Source organism: Lygodium microphyllum, chromosome 2 (assembly GCF_053477565.2).
Source record: "Lygodium microphyllum isolate KBCC chromosome 2, Lygodium_microphyllum_v1.1.10, whole genome shotgun sequence".
NCBI lineage: Eukaryota > Viridiplantae > Streptophyta > Polypodiopsida > Schizaeales > Lygodiaceae > Lygodium > Lygodium microphyllum.
This window is the reverse complement of record NC_141136.1, coordinates 79,893,984-79,911,310: the sequence shown is the minus strand read 5'-3', so window position 1 is coordinate 79,911,310 and position 17,327 is coordinate 79,893,984. Positions and strand designations below refer to the sequence as shown.

The 17,327-nt window shown below is 43.8% G+C and overlaps 1 protein-coding gene across 2 annotated transcripts in view; it reads left to right on the top strand.

Moving 5' to 3' along the window:
- The first annotated feature begins 628 nt into the window (after positions 1 to 628).
- LOC148039929 (P-loop containing nucleoside triphosphate hydrolases superfamily protein) overlaps positions 629 to 17,327 on the top strand; it is a 33,159-nt gene continuing 16,460 nt past the window's right edge. Inside the window, exons 1-2 of one of the 2 annotated variants that reach the window (XM_087695312.1) lie at positions 629 to 889; positions 1,306 to 1,394. In XM_087695312.1, the coding sequence (XP_087551438.1) occupies positions 1,353 to 1,394 (42 nt within the window). In that variant the 5' untranslated portion in view covers positions 629 to 889; positions 1,306 to 1,352. Of the gene's footprint in view, positions 1,395 to 17,327 lie in introns of both variants that reach the window. The other variant, XM_087695310.1, reaches the window with a different exon arrangement.

The following is a 17,327-nucleotide window of genomic DNA, read 5'->3' as shown; positions in this document are numbered from 1 at the left end:
TTGACAAGAATATATTCATTTACGAATGGCTTTACAATTGGCACCAAGCTATTAGCTTACAGGTGGGATTTGCACTTCCAACTCCTTTAGCCTCACTTTTCACACACATGGGAAGACTTGAGTGTCACCTCCATGGTGATCACAATTTTTAGTTATAAACAATCTTTTCTTTTTCTCTACATACCATGTATAAACAGAATGCCCTTATGGCGAGAAGTTGTCTGAATTGGTTTCAAATGGGCCTTACTATTATTCAGCGATAATTTGCACACAATTTTGAGATGCTTTAGAGGTTGGTCCTTTAGACTAGTTACACACTAAATAGCGAAAGCCTACTTTATAAGTGTAAGCCAATCAAAGTACTTATTAAGGGGTTGGGTGTTTGTAGTTCTTTACACACTAAAGAGGACCTAACTTGTTTACTTGCTAAACAGTTGAACTTCTCTTGGATGGAGAGTCTTCTCCACCCAAATTATAAAGCGATGGACAAGAATGCACTTTTTGCATTTGCAACCAATAAAAAAATATTTTTTATTTTCTACTAAATGTATCCTTTTGGTGTGTAAAGGCTTTGTGCCCATATCTGGGCTTTGTTTGAAAAACTGTATGCCCACACTCCAGACATTGATTGAGAGCATCCGTTGTCTACTAACCAGCCTTAAGCCTTAATGTTACATATTCTTTTTGTTTCATTGAAAAATCTTACAGACCTGCAGTCCTAGTACCCTACAGGCTACCATACATCTTCCAAAGCCACCACACTACAGCTTAACTGCTAGGGTGTCTGGTTACGGCGGCTTGTCAGCATGGCGTGATCAACCCTGCTCCGGCGGCCGTGGGATTCTATGCGCAGCACGCTGCCATATTTCAGCATAGGATCGAGACTCAGGTAGAGTCTTGGAAGGACATTCCATCGTCACACTCCCTTAAAATAACAGGAGAGTGCCTCATTCCCCCAGCGCAAGCAAGGCGTCTGTTGGAAAGAGATGCCTTGCTTGAAGCTACCATGCTTTCAGGAACTATGCTCTGCATGGAGAAGCTCTTCATCATCAATCTCAACACAGAGAACTGCCATGATTTCAAACAGGCCTGCCGCAACCTCGCATTGCATCCCTAACATACCTCCCCGAGCATTTCGTAGTCGTCGTATCCTGTTAAGGTCGCAACCGCATCCCCAGTATGTGAGGGACATGATACGCAGGCCGCACAGGAACACTTGCTGTTGGGAAGGGGTTGTCTTCTTTGAAGAGAGGGGGCTTCCTTCTCGTACAGTATTTTCATTCTCTTCTTCAAATTGTTCTTCAGGGCTCGCCAAGCAAAGCGACGTACCTGCCACAGGAACTGTTGGAACAATGGAGAATGCAAAGAAAGGAAGCGAACCCAGTGGCTCTCAGGTGCTCTCTTTTTTTCTTCCTGTAACCTTTCCTGTTCGAAACTTGCAAAATAAGATAACGTCTTCCCCTAAACTAGAAGTAACATTTTGCGAATATAATCAGATATTTCATCCCAAGACTGGAATAATAATGCTACACTAGGGAAGCTACATTATTTATATTGTTTTATCATATCTTACATGAGGGCCTAGGTAGCATAGCTTAATATATGTGTGTAATGTCTTGTGCTTGGATTCAACAAACTACCTCTACCCTTTGTTAGACTATTGAGATTGGATAGAACTCTTTGTCTTTCTTTCCACTCTAGGCAAGGATCAGAGGTTCGTTACTCAATGTGTAACAAGCCTTAGTTGGCATCTTTATCATTGCTCCTTGTACGAAATTGTATCACCTTTCTAGAGGTTCATTGTACTTCTTCTTCATTTTCATCCTCGTAATACATTCTTGTAGGAGATAGAGCTACACATTCATTTGATATTTGAGTTCGTTCAGTTCTTACGTACTTGATTAGCCCACTTGTTCTTGCATGGTTTTAGAGCCAATGCTCACTTCTCATATGAGCTACCATGCATTTGGGCTGATAGATGTAGTGAAGTAGCACTTAGTGTCTTAGATGTCATATGAATATGAAATGTAAAATAATTTAGTTCACATAATATTTTAAAGTAATAGTTCAATTTTTGGTACTTGTGGCTATGGCCATGGTGACCATTGCACAAGTAGTGAAGGATGGGCAAGCCATCGTTTTGACCAGAGGATGATAGTGAGGAGCTAGTGAAGGTGTCAAACACCACTCCTATCATATGGATGAACATTAGGGGCCAATTTCCAAAGGGCATGGGGTGGACATGCTAGTAGCAAGGAAGCCTAGCTTGAGGAAGAGGAAAAGTAGCTCTTGCATGATGTAAAGGCCTAGTGAAAATGGTAAATTGTAAAAGGACTCCTCATGATCTTGAAAATCTCTCTTTGAATAGTAAGAAGGGCTAGGGAATTGAAAACCACATAATTGATATCAATATCCCCCTTTGAAAGGGATCGAGGGTTTAATGAAACCACCAAAGTAGCTATTGGAGGATGGATAATGGCCTATATGAGATGGGTGAGGCAATCGGGATGGGATATACCAAGGTGTCAAAGTGCAACGAATTTGGAAGCATATGACCGTATTGAAAGGAAAATATGGATGGAGAGAGAGAGAGAGAGAGAGAGAGAGAGAGAGAGAGAGAGAGAGAGAGAGAGAGAGAGAGAGAGTTATATTAACGTCTACGAGAGTTATATTAACGTCTACGAAAGGCCAAGTTGGCCTATGAGACCAAAACGTCACATACAAAATGTCTGGGAAACTTTCCAGGTCCCAGTAAAGCTACCATCTAATGCTATGATAAACTAATTGAGTAGGTACAAAATGGTATATAGGCTGGGTACAATTCATATATGTTCCAAGTATGGTGTGGAATTGCTTATGGAGCTTGGTCATCCTAAAATGTCTCGCATGGGTCTACCTATCATCGAGAGATTGAATCGGCGGGGCAGGGCCCTCCATTGGTGGCATAGTATCCCTTGTATCCTCAACATGTGCCTCTTGCAGGAGCGGGGGCTAGTTGGGTATGGGCGCCATGCTTTGCTTCTTGTTGTGGCAATGGCTAGGGTGGTTCCTCGTGATCGAGAGGTCAATGGGGCTAGTGGGGGCTCAGGGGGGGTGGTAGTTGTCTCTTGGTAGCATTCTGTGAGCAGGCGTTGGGCAGCTCTCTGTCTCTGCTTCGAGGTTCGGAGGAGGTGGTCTCTGTGGCACCGTATTTCCAACAGGAAGAGTCCAAGGCATCTCTGGTCCTTGAAATCCATCACTTTAGAGAGTGGCTCGAATCCTTCTTTGAACAGGCAATGGAAGCGTCCTCGGATCTCGTAGTATGCTGGGCACCTACATATGTAGTGTTCTTCTGTCTCCGGCTTGAGTTGGCAAATTTGGCAGATTCGATCTTCTAGGGAGAGGGGGTGGGCCCCGTATCTACCTGTCTCGACCCCTGGTGTGAAGATGTACGGATCTGTTCGATGGGCTTTTGACTCCATGGGACAAGTGTGTGTCCATGTAGCTTGGGCGGGTAATGAAGTTGTCCGGAGATATGTGCAGGAAGTGCTCCCGGTAGAAAGCCTTCTTTGTCCCTAGGTCTTCTGTAGGAGTCACCTATGTTTTGGCCGTGTGTAGCTGAATGATGCCCATTTTGATGATACGGTTCACCTCCTCCCGGTTGAGCTCCAGGTGGGGGCAATCTAGGCTATATTGTAGTGGGGGGAGGTGGTCCATGTGTAGGCCATGTGGCCGTAGCCAGGTCTCTGTTCGGGCATACCAGCATTCAATGTCCCCTTGTAGTGCTAGCTGTTTGGACGACTCCAGGGCGAGTCTAGGGTACCGATGGCAGGGCAAGTGCCATAGTCGGTGCAAGAAGGCCACTGTTTGGAAGAGGGCCTTAGCTACGATGGGCGGTGCCCCCATCTCTGCTCTGATGATCTCGTGTGGCACAGAGGGCTTGCTTCGGATCATCTGTGAGATCATAAGTACTAGGGGTCTCTCCATTTGCTCCCATCCCTCATAGATGGCCTCCTCCTGAGGCAGTGGCTGGTCCTGTGTGGCCCTCCTTGTGTGGTAGAGATTGGATCCCCATATGGGAGCCCCGTACAATAGTGCTGGTGTGACTAGAGTGTCAAATAACTAGAGCTTTGTATGGAAATCCTGGAATTGTATGCAGGCGCATTGGTTCTCCATGGATCCGAGGGCTGCATAGCCTCGTGTCAATCTATCTTCTGCTGCCTTTCTCAAAGTGAATCTCGGTCCTGAAAATGTAATCCCTAGATAGATGTATCTTTGGACCACTTCCACGGTTTCCTTGCCGTATGTGAAGGGGGGTACTGATTGTCGAATCCATTGGGTTGAAGTGTTGAACACCATGGATATTGTTTCTCTATGTGCTTCGTCTGAGTCATGGAATTTAGGATTTTGTGCCAAAGCTATGCAACTCTCATTGTCGCATAGAAGTGTAGTAGGACTTGTCTACAAGCAGCCAAGTTATCCTAACAACCACAAAAGCCATAGTCTCGTGGTAGAAGATGTTGCTCGGTACTCAACCTCTATAGACGATAGGGCAACTATGGGTTGCTTCTTACTACTCCAAGAGATAGCACCTACAACCAAAATGAAACAATAACCTGTCGTTGACCTAGTGTGGTCAACATCTCCAACCCAATATGAATTGGTCCAGCCTTAGAGTACCAAGGTTGTATATCCTGCATTGGCTGGATAGAAAAGGTGTAGGTCGGGGGTCCTTATCAGGAATCTCAATATCCTCAAAGCAGCCTATCAATGAATCAACTTGGGGTCACTCTTGAACCTTGCAAGAAAACCAATGGGAAAGCACAAATTAGTCCAAGTATTTACGAGCCATATCAATGACCCAATCAATTGCTTGTAATGGGTAGCATCTGCTATCGGTGAATACGCATGGGTGTACTCAATTCAGATCCATGGAAGTAGGAATAGACCGATACTTGTGGTCAACATCTCTAGCCCAATTTGAATTGGTCTAGCCTCAAAGTACCAAGGTTGTATCTCCTACATAGGCTGGATAGAAAAGGTGTAGGTCGAGGATCCCCTTTAGAAACCTCAATATCCTCAAAGTAGCCTACCAATGAACGCGCTTGGGTTTACTCATGAACCTTGCAAGAAAACCAATGGGGAAGCACAAATCGATCTTATATTTAAGAGCCATGCCAACGACCCAATCAGCTACCCGTAACTGGTAATATTTGCCACCGGTGAATATGCATGGGTGGAAGTCTTCCAATTTGGATCCATGGGAATAGAAATAGACCAACACGCCTCGATCTCAAAGGTGGTCAAGAGCTCGTCTATGTACTCCTATCGAGAGAGAAAAGTTCCCCTCTTAGTTTGGTATATCTCGTGACCTAAAAAGAAGTGGAGAAGTTCCATGTTCGTCATCTCAAACTTCGGATGTAGTGCTTTGTTTGTCTGCTTGATCGTGTGGTCACTTGTTAGAATTAGATCGTCCACATATAGCATGAACAAAACACATACTCCAATTGAAGTATGGACATACAGGTTGGGATCGGTAGTGGATCTCAAATACCCTAACTTCTCTCAAAGGAATGAGTCTATCTTCTCATTCCAAGCATCTGGAGCCTAAGGTTTAAAAGGACCTTGTTCAACCTCTAAACGTGGCCATTTGAGGAAGAAAAGCTAGGAGGTTGCTCTACATAGATCTTCTCCTTTAGATCACCATTTAAGAAGGCATATTTAACATCTACTCGATAGATTAGCTATCTCCTATGGATGGCAAATGCAAGAACAGCCCTAATGGTGGCCATTTGAGCAGTGGGGGCAAAGGTATCATTGAATTCCATTCCTAGCTGCTATGCGAACCCTTTGGCAACCATCTACACCTTATGCTTGTCTAGAGGGCCATCACTATGTTATTTGGTCTTGAAGACCCAATTGACTCCAATAACCTTCTTATAAACAGGTTGTGGCACAAGGTCCCAAGCACCATTCCACTCAATTGCTTCTAACTCTTGCTCCATAGCCTTTTGCTAATGCGTTGACTATAAAGCCTCCTTAATTGAGGTGGGCTCCCTATTGTGTATGGCACGTCATCAAACAATAATTAGTAACAACAAGCTTGGTGAAATGTGCCTCGTGGGGAAATCGTTCACTTGCCCAAGCGCCCTTTTACAAGGATGATGATGATCATGCAATGCAAAGGGGATGTACAACAGGGAAGGAAGGCTGATGTCAAGGACAAATGTTGAAACCTGTAGAATAGCAAGAAAGGATAGGAACCCCATCTCAACCATGGATGACGACGCTGAAGGAGGAAGAGGAACCTAATGTTAGTCTTTGTGTGGTGTTGAGAACCATGAAGGATGTGGATGAAGCACCCTAGTTGGAGGAGCTAGGGAGAAGCTACTGTTGTGATAGTTACCAGAGATGTCGCAAGATCCACCTAGAGGGAAAGCCTCCATGCTAGTAGAAGAGCAAATCTCCAAGGAGGATGAAACCGTAAAGTAATGATGAACTTCTCATGTCTCCAATCTAGGTAAGACCATTGTAAACTTGCATATTAGTCCTAGACTAAAATACAAAGCCCTACAAAAGAGATTGAATTTTGCAAAAATAGAGGTTAGTAGGAAGATGCTTCAAAGCGAAGCAAAGCTAAAACAAAGTGAATGAGCATATGAACAAGTGAATGCAATGGAAGACAAAGGAAAGAAAGCCTAAGGATAAAGTAGCCTCTGGGCCCGACTCATTATGGCCACCATTGCGCACGGGACATCAACAAGTCTTTGCCAATGAAGCTCATGTCGAGGCGGGGAATAGTCGTAGGTCGGGGTGGAGGAGGAGACCTCGAAATGGATGCAAAGAGTGCAATGGGAGAGGGATTACCAGACCAATCACTTAATTCTTCAAGAGTACTAAAAGGCAAGGGTTGTTGAGGCTGTTTTTGTGCCACATGTCCAGTAGTAGCTATGCCAAGAGAAGCAAATAGGGTAGTAGTCAGAGGCATAGCCCCACTAGACTATCCAGGGGAAGTGGATGCAGTTGTCGCTTGGTGTCCTTTCGTAGTTGGAAGACCATGGGCCTTGGTATGACACTCCTTGTTTACATGGGTTGATCTTTGGCAATGTGCAAAAATTATTTTTTAAAGGGAGTTGTTACCAGATGGGTTTTGTTTCTTTGTTTCAATTTGAGAAAGGGTTGTCACCCTTGTTTTGGGTTGCCTTCACACCTTGAGAGTTCTTGCCACCTCCAATTTTCCCTTACGAAGAAGAGGCAACCAAACCCCTTTGAATAAGAATGTAGGGAGGACTACCTGTGGACTTGATCTTGCAGCCTTGCATAACACAAGTATGGCATTTGAACTCGTAGAAGGCTGGCAAGCGAGGCAATGAAATGATGTGTTGGGTAAAGGAAAGTAATTTTAGGCAGCTTGTTTAAAAAGAATGTAACCTGATCGTCATTTGACTTCGGTGAGCCAGTAGTGGTGAACTCAGTGAGTTATCGCTTATATTTGGCCAGCTTGACTTTCAGGTCATCCCCTTTCTTAAGAGAAAACTTTTGAATCTCAAAATCGAGATTGATATGTGAGGTTTGATCTCTTGTTGCATAGTAGTCTAGGAGATGACTCCAATGCTCAGATGCGAGGGGAAAGTGCTAGAACCAAGAATGTCTCTCAAGAAGCAATCCTTGCATCAACTCAACAATGGTTGTGGCATTTTGAGCTCTCCGCTTTAGACAAATGACTAGATCCCAAAGACCCTATGATTAAAGCACTTATTGCATAAAGTTAGACCAAGTGGTGAAACTCGACCTGTTAAAACGAGTCTTAACCGTGAAGGCATTCTTGGCCATAGCAATAGGAGTAGTAGTGTTGAATGAGAAATAGGATGGGTAGGATGGAAAAGTGGAGTACACTTGGGGATTAACCTTGGAGTGCCCACCATGTATGTGGGATGTGTGCACAGTGGATCCAAAAGTGGGTATGGGATGGCTAGCGTGGGCATGGTAGTCGCATGTGTAGCCCAAAGAGGAGGAATGGGGACATGTTAAGTAGAGGATGGAAATCCATGCATAGGGGGAGTGAGGGATGATGCAACATAGGCAGAGGATGGAAATTTGTGCGTTTGAGAGGTTGATGAATGGGGGTAGTGAGGGGGATAGCCATCATAGTCATCCAAGGATAGACAGTGTGCTCACTTGCAGGTGTAAGGTACACTATTAAAAGATTTTGATTGTGGGACGATGCTTGAGTGTGAAAGAGCGTAGATTGAGGTTGGAAGGATTATCAGCGGTTGTTGGGAAGTTGGAATTTTTGCTAACAATGTACCAAGGTGCAGAGTGGCATTCGCTTGTGGATAGCTAAAATGTGTAGAAGAAAGAAAATCTATATTTTGACTAGAAGATGCAGGGATGGAAAGAGTTTGAGAAAAATGACTACCAATACCATGCTGAAATGAAATAGAACAGTTAGATATACCTATGGAAGTACGTTTGCTTTGAGAGCCTCCTCAATTAACATTTACATACTCAAATTTGTCATTATCCAGATCCTACATACCAAAAGGAAAAATAAGGGGGGATTTTGATTCTAATAACTAAAAAGTGTGAAAGGTGAGAAGGATCGAAGCTTGTACGGGAGAGCTATGGCGGGAGAGCAAGAGCAAGAGAGAGAGACTCACAATGTGGGAACTCCAACAGTCACAATGTGTGACCGGCTTTCCCTTTATTCATCTGTCACTAAAAGAATAAAGAATAAAGTGACAGTGACGGGCGCTCGCCGCCTGTAGTGTGCAAGCGCGGATACTGTCAATGTCCAAAAACAACTAAGGGGTAGAGGTTGCCAGCCTTGGCACCTCTTGCAAGCACAAGCCTGCCACGAGTAATCTTCCATGTAGTCTCTCCAAAAGATACATGATATCCTGCATCATCAAGCTGTCCAGCGGACATGAGACTGCGTGCCAATGTAGGTACATGATGTACATCGTACATAACAAAACTGCTGCTAGAAGGAAATTGTAGCCTAACATCATCAATATTGACAATGTCAAGAGACCTGTCATCACCCAAGCGCACAGAACCTGAAATAGAACGGTATGAATGGAACCACTCTCGGCAAGGTGTTACATGAAAGGACGCACTTGAGTCCAAGAGCCAGTACTGTGTATACATAGAGTGTATCTCTGTCATCTGCGAAGCACTAGATGAAGCTGCTGCAAGGATATAATCCCCATCACTATCCTCGGGCTGCATAACATTGATCTCTTCAATTTTAACACTTGACTTAGCAGGTACTATGCCGTGATCAGAAGACTTTTCTTGCACTTTCTCTTTCCCCTTGTCTTTGCACCTTTCATTGCGCAAGTCATGACACTGTGGCCTTATGTGGCCTTTCTTCCCACAATGATGATAAGTTAGATTTGCATTTCTCCCACGAGACTTATTGCGTGACTTGCCAAGCGACTTGGACCGAGATTTCTACGAATCTCGTCCACGGCCATTACCACGGTCATTCTTTGCATTTCCATCATGTCGGCCTCTAACTGTTAAAGCATGAGACACACGAGAGGCATTCAGATTCTTACGGTTTATCTCTTCCTGCAAAAGAGAGCTCTCAACATTAAATAGCTTTGGAGTAGTGGCAGAAGCACATAAGGTAGTGCGGAATATATCCCAAGACTCATTAAGAGTTCCAAGCAAGAACAACGGCTTGACATGTTCTTTGAAATCAATGCCCTGCGAAACCAAGTTCTTAAGAATAGCATGAAACTGGCTCAGATGAGTTGACATGGTCACATTCTCTTTCGTGCGGAGATCCATAAGCTGTTTCAGCTAATATATTTGACTTGCAGGACTTTGCTTGTTATAGAGGTTCTTGATCTTATCCCAAAGCTGCCAAGCACTTTGTGCTTCCTCAACTACATTGTAATGCACGTGTTCAGTGAGAGACAAGATGATGGTAGACTTGCATAACTCATCAAGCTCCATCCATTCGTCATTAGTCATAGTTTCAGGCTGCTCTCCACTCAACCTCAGTGGCTTTATCTACGATTTCTGCACCAATACTTGCTAAACTTGGCTCTTCCAATAGGCATAATTCATACCATCAAGCTTATTGATGTTGAAGATAGCATTGCCAGTGGAAGAAGATGCCATATTGCAAGCTGAAACAGTGCAGACAATTCAAAATTGCTTCCTGTAAATTGCAGAAAATGACCAAAAAACCACCAGAACCAAGGCAAAATGGTGAGAAACGAGTACTTAATGATGCCGCCCACCAAGCACCATCAAAAGTACATCAAATCAGGATGATTCAACATGAAAAATACATCACATTCCGGAGATATATGCTTGCTGTAATCATTTACAGTTGTGTACAATGAGAGCTGACAATAGGCAAAAAACAATATTCCAAGTCAACCACTGACTGTCAATGCAAAACCAGCATCAAGCGGGCATCAACAAGCATGTAACAGTCCTAACTGACATGAGCCAATACCCAAGCATGTCAGACAAAGTCCGTCAGTAAAGTTAGTACACCCCCCAATCAACAGGGCAAAATGTACATACCATTGCCAAGACTTGATACAAGTCGGTGTCTGCTCAGCGAATACAAAGCAGAATCAGCCCAAGCACATCTACACAAACCAAGGCATATCAACCATACATCATCCACGAGATCCCGGTCTCAAAGCTCCAAAAGCTCAACATGCATAACCCGCACTGTGCTCAATGTCTGATAAGCGTACAAAGACACTCCCATTGGCACAAAAGCCGTAAGTGTCAAGCAAATAAGCTCAAACAAAGCATGTAAGAGCACTAGTGTGACGGAGTATCCAAGATCATACATCAATAAGACATCCAGAGCATATGACCGGTCAAGTATCCAATGATAGCATCCAATGTCATGAAGACAATCCCAATCAATCTTTGACGAGCCAAAGCAAGACCAGAATAAGCTCCAGAAGGTAATATAAGCATCAAGAATGTACTGACAATGGGTCATACATAGACCATAGGTATAACCTCTATCACAAAGCATGCCAGTGTAGACCAATGTCAAGTAAACGCCAATCAATACGGAGCTCAAACAAGGCTCAAAATACATTCTGAAACCATCCAACGCATTTGCCAACCTTCATTTGCATCCCAATAGTCATATGAAACATCGGGAAGCACCCGTGACCAATAGGCAAAGCATAAAGTGACTAAATAAGCTTCAGCCCTGGAGTGTACAACAATGATTTACTGTGTAAAACTGAGTATTTCAGGCCACTAAATGAGCTCCAAATGATGGCCAATCAATAGGCATACATTCCCTAACATTCAGGGACCAATTGGGCATCAAATGTCAATGTCAACCAAGCATAAACATAAAGTACTGATGTAACACTGTTTGTGGCTGCCTGAGGATTGTGGAAAACAATTGTGGACTGAGGTAAATCAGTCCACAAATCAATGCCAATGATAACCACCAATGCTGAGCATCAAGGGAGTGTTCCCAAGTGCCAAATGAAGTGTTTTCAAGCTGCCAATGAGTGCCAAGGGAGGGCTGAAGTAAAAAACGAATTTTTTTGCAGGTCTTCAAGCTGGCCCAAACAGGGCTGATGTTGCTGGGTATGCTGTTGGTCCACGTGGCATTAATGGGGTGGAGGGGGGCTCAAGTAGGGCCTAAAGAAGGCTTACACAAAGCCTTGTCAAGCCTAATGTGGCAGGAGCCAAGATATGAAATGGGGGAGCTCCAATGGTTGGCTGCCCCTTCCTGCTATACCTTGCAAATTGAAATAAACACTCAAAATAATGCTTCAATACCTTTGAAGGAATGCCATGAGGGTGCCCAAATGGGTCGGTGCTTGGGAAGCCTGGGAGTGATTGGAGCTTGAAGGAGTCGGATATGTGTTGGGAATAAAGGCCTCGTGCCTTTTAAATGTGCTGGAGTGTGAACACACCCTTAGCATTTGTACTTGCACATATATATCTATCTGAAAACCTAAAGGTACACACACGTCATTGTACTTGGAAATGCTCTCTCTCTACTCTGCTCTCTCTCTCATCGCGCGTAACAACTGTCTGCCTCAATCTCCATGCCTAATTGGTCCCTACAAACTGGTATCAAAGCGCAGGGTGCATGCTCCCCGAGGTCAAAGGCAACTCACGAATAGCAGCTGAGGCAGCTCATGTACAGCAGTTGAGTGTGTGTCCGTCGCCAGACAGGAGAGAGGAAACAATCGCAGGTGACCAGCAACACGGGCAGGACCAGGCGACTGGTCCAGCGTGGACCAGAGGGCAGCAGTGGGCAGCAGCAGGTGTGACGGGCAGCAGTCGCAGACAACTGGACTTCGTGTCCAGCGCTACAGCTTGGTGACAGTGACTTTATTGCTGCGCTGATGACCGGTGGGGCATTGATCGGCAGTTGGCGGGACGACTTTCGTTGATGACGATTGCAGCGGGCACTGACGACGCGACACGTGACGGGCGATAGGCAAGGGACGGCCGCCAGCGGGCCGTCAATCACGCGACGCCTGGCAGGTCATCGGACCTGTCAGAAATTTCTATAAAATTCAACCTTTTTTTTTGAAATTTCTTTTACCCACTGATAGGGTTTCGCACGCTAGGCACAAAAGGGCCAAATCTGTGCAATCTTGGCCCAAAAATTTAAGGATTCTCTAGACTGAGTACTGCTCATGCAAAATTGAGGCATCTATGTCAAAAATTGTAGACATTGTGCGCATTTGAATTGGGAATTTCGCCACAATTATTGAAATTTTGCTCATATGAGTGAAATTTCTCAACATTGGACCCATAAAATTTGGGGCTTTTCCCAAATTTGGGGATTGTGATGCAGGACAAGCATATTTGTCTTAGAAATTGCAGGAATTTGTGACATTTTGTCCCCGATATTTGGGGCTTTTCATGTACATGCGCAAACTGGGCTGAAATTTACCCAATTTCTCGACATTGATGCACATTGGATCCCGTGCAATTTAGGGCTTTTGCAGTTTGGGCAAAATCTATGCAACATTTGGGCATTTTATGTACATGCAGGTTGAATTCCGCGCAATTTGGACATCAACACTTGGTAAAATTTGGGGGTTTTGCCGAAATTGCTCTATTTTGGCAAAACTGGCCTGTCCTATGCATGACAGAGGAAATGCAGATGTGTGTTTGATGCTTTGAGCACAAAATTTTGGGGCTTTTGACCATTCGTTCAAATTTTATGCCCGTGGGTACATGTACGACAGAAATTATAGCTGAAATTTTGGGATTCCTCATGTAATGTGATGCACATGCCCTTGGAACAGCTGTAATCAGTTGGACAATGCTGTAGCACATGGTTTGGTGCTTCTGAAAATTTAATTACAGATCTGAAATCTGTGCTTTTGCGTGGTCATGTATTGCTGATTGGTACTTGTTTGTACCTTGGTCACTTGGGTGACAGTTTGGGCCTGCATTTGCTGGTTTTTTGGTTACATTTGGGCTGAAAATCATGACTGGCAGCAATGACAGCAGTAATCTGATGCACATAAAGAAGCTTGAAGGCGCACATAATTTTGCAGTTTGGCAAAAGCAGTGCTACAATATCCTGTTACAAAAGAAGGAGGCAAAGCTGATCAAAACCAAAGGGGCAAAGCCCGCGGACATGGATTAGGATGATTGGGATGAGCTAAATGAGCTTGCACGCTCAACCATAGAGCTATCGATTTCTGATGCCTTGCTCTTCAACATTGAAGGTTTGGATTTTGCATATGCTATATGGACTAGACTGGAAGAACTGTATGCACAAAAGAGTGCTGCAAGCAAAGTGTATTGGCTGAAAAAGCTTATGGATTTGCGTATGAAAGAGGGTACAGCAATGTCTACTCACTTGAGTGAGTTTAACTCCATTTTTAGCTAGCTGGTTGCCTTGAAGTTCATGATTGATGAGGAATTTAAGGCTACTTTCTTGCTTTGCACTCTACCAGAGAGTTGGGATACATTTAGGACTGCTATGAGCAATTCTAATGTAATCCTGTTGTATGCTGATATAGAGAGTGCTCTACTTATGAAAGAGATGAATCGGCAGAACAATGCATCCAGTAAGTCTTCCAGTGCTTTGCATACTAGGGGCAGATCACAACAAAAGGGCAAATATGATGGCAAGGGACGTAGTAAATCACGTGGCAAAGATATTGAATGCCATCATTGTGGAAAGAAGGGTCACTTTAAACGTGACTGCTACAAATGGAAGAAAGAGAAAGGAAAAGGCAAGAAGACAGATGATAGCAAGGAGGAAAAGGATAGTCAGCCTAAGAAGAGCAGTGTAAAAATTGAAGAGGTGAATGTAGTCACTCATGACAGTGACAGTGGGAGTGATGTACTCTTTGTCTCTTCACACTTTGGTGCACATGCTTTACTTGTAGATACAGATGATGACATGCATACCTGGATTCTTGATTCAGGTGCTTCCTTTCATGTCACCCCTCATCGTGAGTGGTTTTCCGCCTATACAGGGGGTCAACATGGTGTTGTCCATCTTGGGGATAACTATGCATGTGAGATTGCAGGTATTGGCAGTGTGCAATTATAATTTTAGCATGGCTCTGTCTTTACACTTTAGCATGTACGGCATGTACCTCAGCTCAAGAAGAGCTTTATTAGCATAAGGCAGCTAGATGATGATGATTTTCATACCACCTTTGGTGATGGAAAATGGAAGATCTGTAAGGGATCTAGGGTTATTGCCAGAGGTTGCAAGAGTGATACTTTGTATCCACTTCGTGTATCTAGTGTGCGTGGCGATGTTGTTGCCGTGATCGAGCAGCCAAGCGTTTCTTTGTGGCATGGCCGGTTGGGACACATGAGTCAAACAGAAATGAAAGTGCTTTCTCGTTTGGGTTACTTGCCTTGTCTTCGTTATGCTGATTTTGAGCATTGTGATCATTGTATTTATGGCAAACATGCACAGATGTCTCACAAAAAGTCTCTTTCTTTGAAATCTTCTCCTTTAGAGTTAGTACATTCGGATGTATGTCAAATGGCAAGATTATCTTTAGGGGGAAAGAAATATTTTGTCACCTTTGTCGATGATGCTACACGGAAGGTATGGGTTTATTCCATTCGTAGCAAGGATGAAGTGCTTGATAAGTTTAAACAATTCTTGGCATTGGCTGAAAATCAGACAAATAAGACACTTAAGTGTCTTCGCTCTAATAATGGTGGGGAATATGTGTTCAAGGCCTTTCAGGCATTTTGTGAAAGCAAAGGGATAGAGGGAGCTCATTGCCCCTCATAATCTACCCCAAAATGGAGTTGCAAAGCGTATGAATCGGACCATACATGATAAGGTCTGTACGATGCTGTCTCATGCTGCATTACCCCATGGTTTTTGGACAGAGGCTGTTATGACAGCCGTTCACTTGATTAATCGGTCACCAAACAGGTCTTTAGGGGGCGGAGTTCCCCAAGAAGCATGGTCGGGCAAGCCACCTTCATATACTCATTTGAAAGTGTTTGGATGTGAGGCTTTTGTGCACATTCGTAAAGAAAAACACAGCAAACTTGAGCCAAAGTCTTGTAAATGCATTTTCCTAGGATAGGGTGACGAGGGTGAAATGGGGTATAGATTGTGGGATCTCGAGAAAAGGAACGTAGTACGCAGTAATGATGTTATCTTCCGGAAGATCGCATGCACAAACAGCCCGAAAATACTGAGGAGGTCCGTAGGGTTGTATTCTTGGAAGAAATACATTTTGGACAGCAAAATGTGCATGCTGTACAGCAGCAAATACCTGATGTAAATGAATCTGTAAATGTAGGAAATGATGTTGGAAATGATCAGCCAACTATTGCCCATGAAAATGAGCCATTACATGTGCAGAAACAACCGGGACAACAAGCTGTCAATACTGATTTGTAGGCTGAATTGCCAGGATAGCATGCTGAAAATGGAAATTTGCAAGAACAGCCAGTAAACAATGACCATTGGGTTAGGAGATTGTCTAGGGCTACTAGACAACCTGACAGGTTTGTTCTTGGTGCAAATAATTATTATGTCATGTTGACAAATTGTGGTGAACCGTCTTGCTTCAAGGAAGCAATGGACAGACAGGACAGCAAGAAATGGTATAAAGCTATGCTGTCAGAGATAGAATCTCTTGAAAACAATGGCACTTGGGACTTGGTGCAGTTGCCTAAAGGGCAGAAAACCCTTCGATGCAAATGGGTCTACAAGATGGTCACTTCTGGTTCCTCACCAAAGTACAAAGCAAGATTGGTTGCAAAGGGGTACAAGCAGGAGCATGGAATTGACTTTGATGAGATTTTCTCTCCTGTAGTCAAGATGACTACATTGAGAACCATTTTGGGCTTGGTTGCAATTAAGGATATAGGGCTTATACAAATGGATGTAAAGACTGCATTTTTACGTGGTGATCTGCATGAGGACATACATATGCAGCAGCCTGAAGGGTTTGTTGAACAAGGGAAAGAAAAGATGGTATGTAAACTCAAAAGGAGTTTGTATAGGTTGAAACAAGCACCAAGAGAATGGTATCATAAGTTTGATACATTCATGCAGTCCCAAGGCTTTCATAGAAGTCAAGTGGATCACTGCTTATACACCAAGAAGGCAATAGATGGGAGCCTGATTATCTTGGTTTTGTATGTTGATGACATGCTGATTGCTGGCAGGGATACTCATGCCTTGGATTCATTGAAGCAAAGTCTTCATGGCAACTTTGACATGAAGGATCTTGGTGATGCAAATCACATTCTTGGCATGCGAATACTCAAAGATAGATCGAAAGGCTTACTCTATCTATCTCAGTAGGAGTATATCTCTAGAGTTTTGCAGCATTTCAATATGGAGAGGGGAGGGGGGAAACAATTGGGGTTCCATTGCCTCCATATGTGAAACTTAGTGCAGAGGACAGTCCTACATCTAATGATGAGAAGGCTTAAATGGCCAAGATACCATATGCTTCAGCTGTTGGCAGTTTGATGTATGCTATGGTTGCTACACGTCCTAATATTGCCTTTGCAGTGAGAGTGGTTAGCAGATACATGACAACCCCTGGCAAGAAGCATTGGGATGCAGTGAAAGGTATTATGAGATACCTCAAAGGCACAAAGGAGTTGTGCATCTGCTTTGGAAAGCAGAAGGTATCTGTTGTTGGCTTTACGGATGCAAACTATGCTAGTCATGCGGACTACAGGAAGTCCACTTCTGGGTATGTGTTTACTTTCATAGGAGAAGCAGTCTCTTGGATCTCAAGGCTACAAAAGTGTGTTGCATTGTCTACTACAGAGGTAGAGTATATGGCTATCACTGAGGCATGCAAGGAGGCTTTATGGCTTTCATGTTTGGTGGGAGAGCTTGGCATCACAGAGTT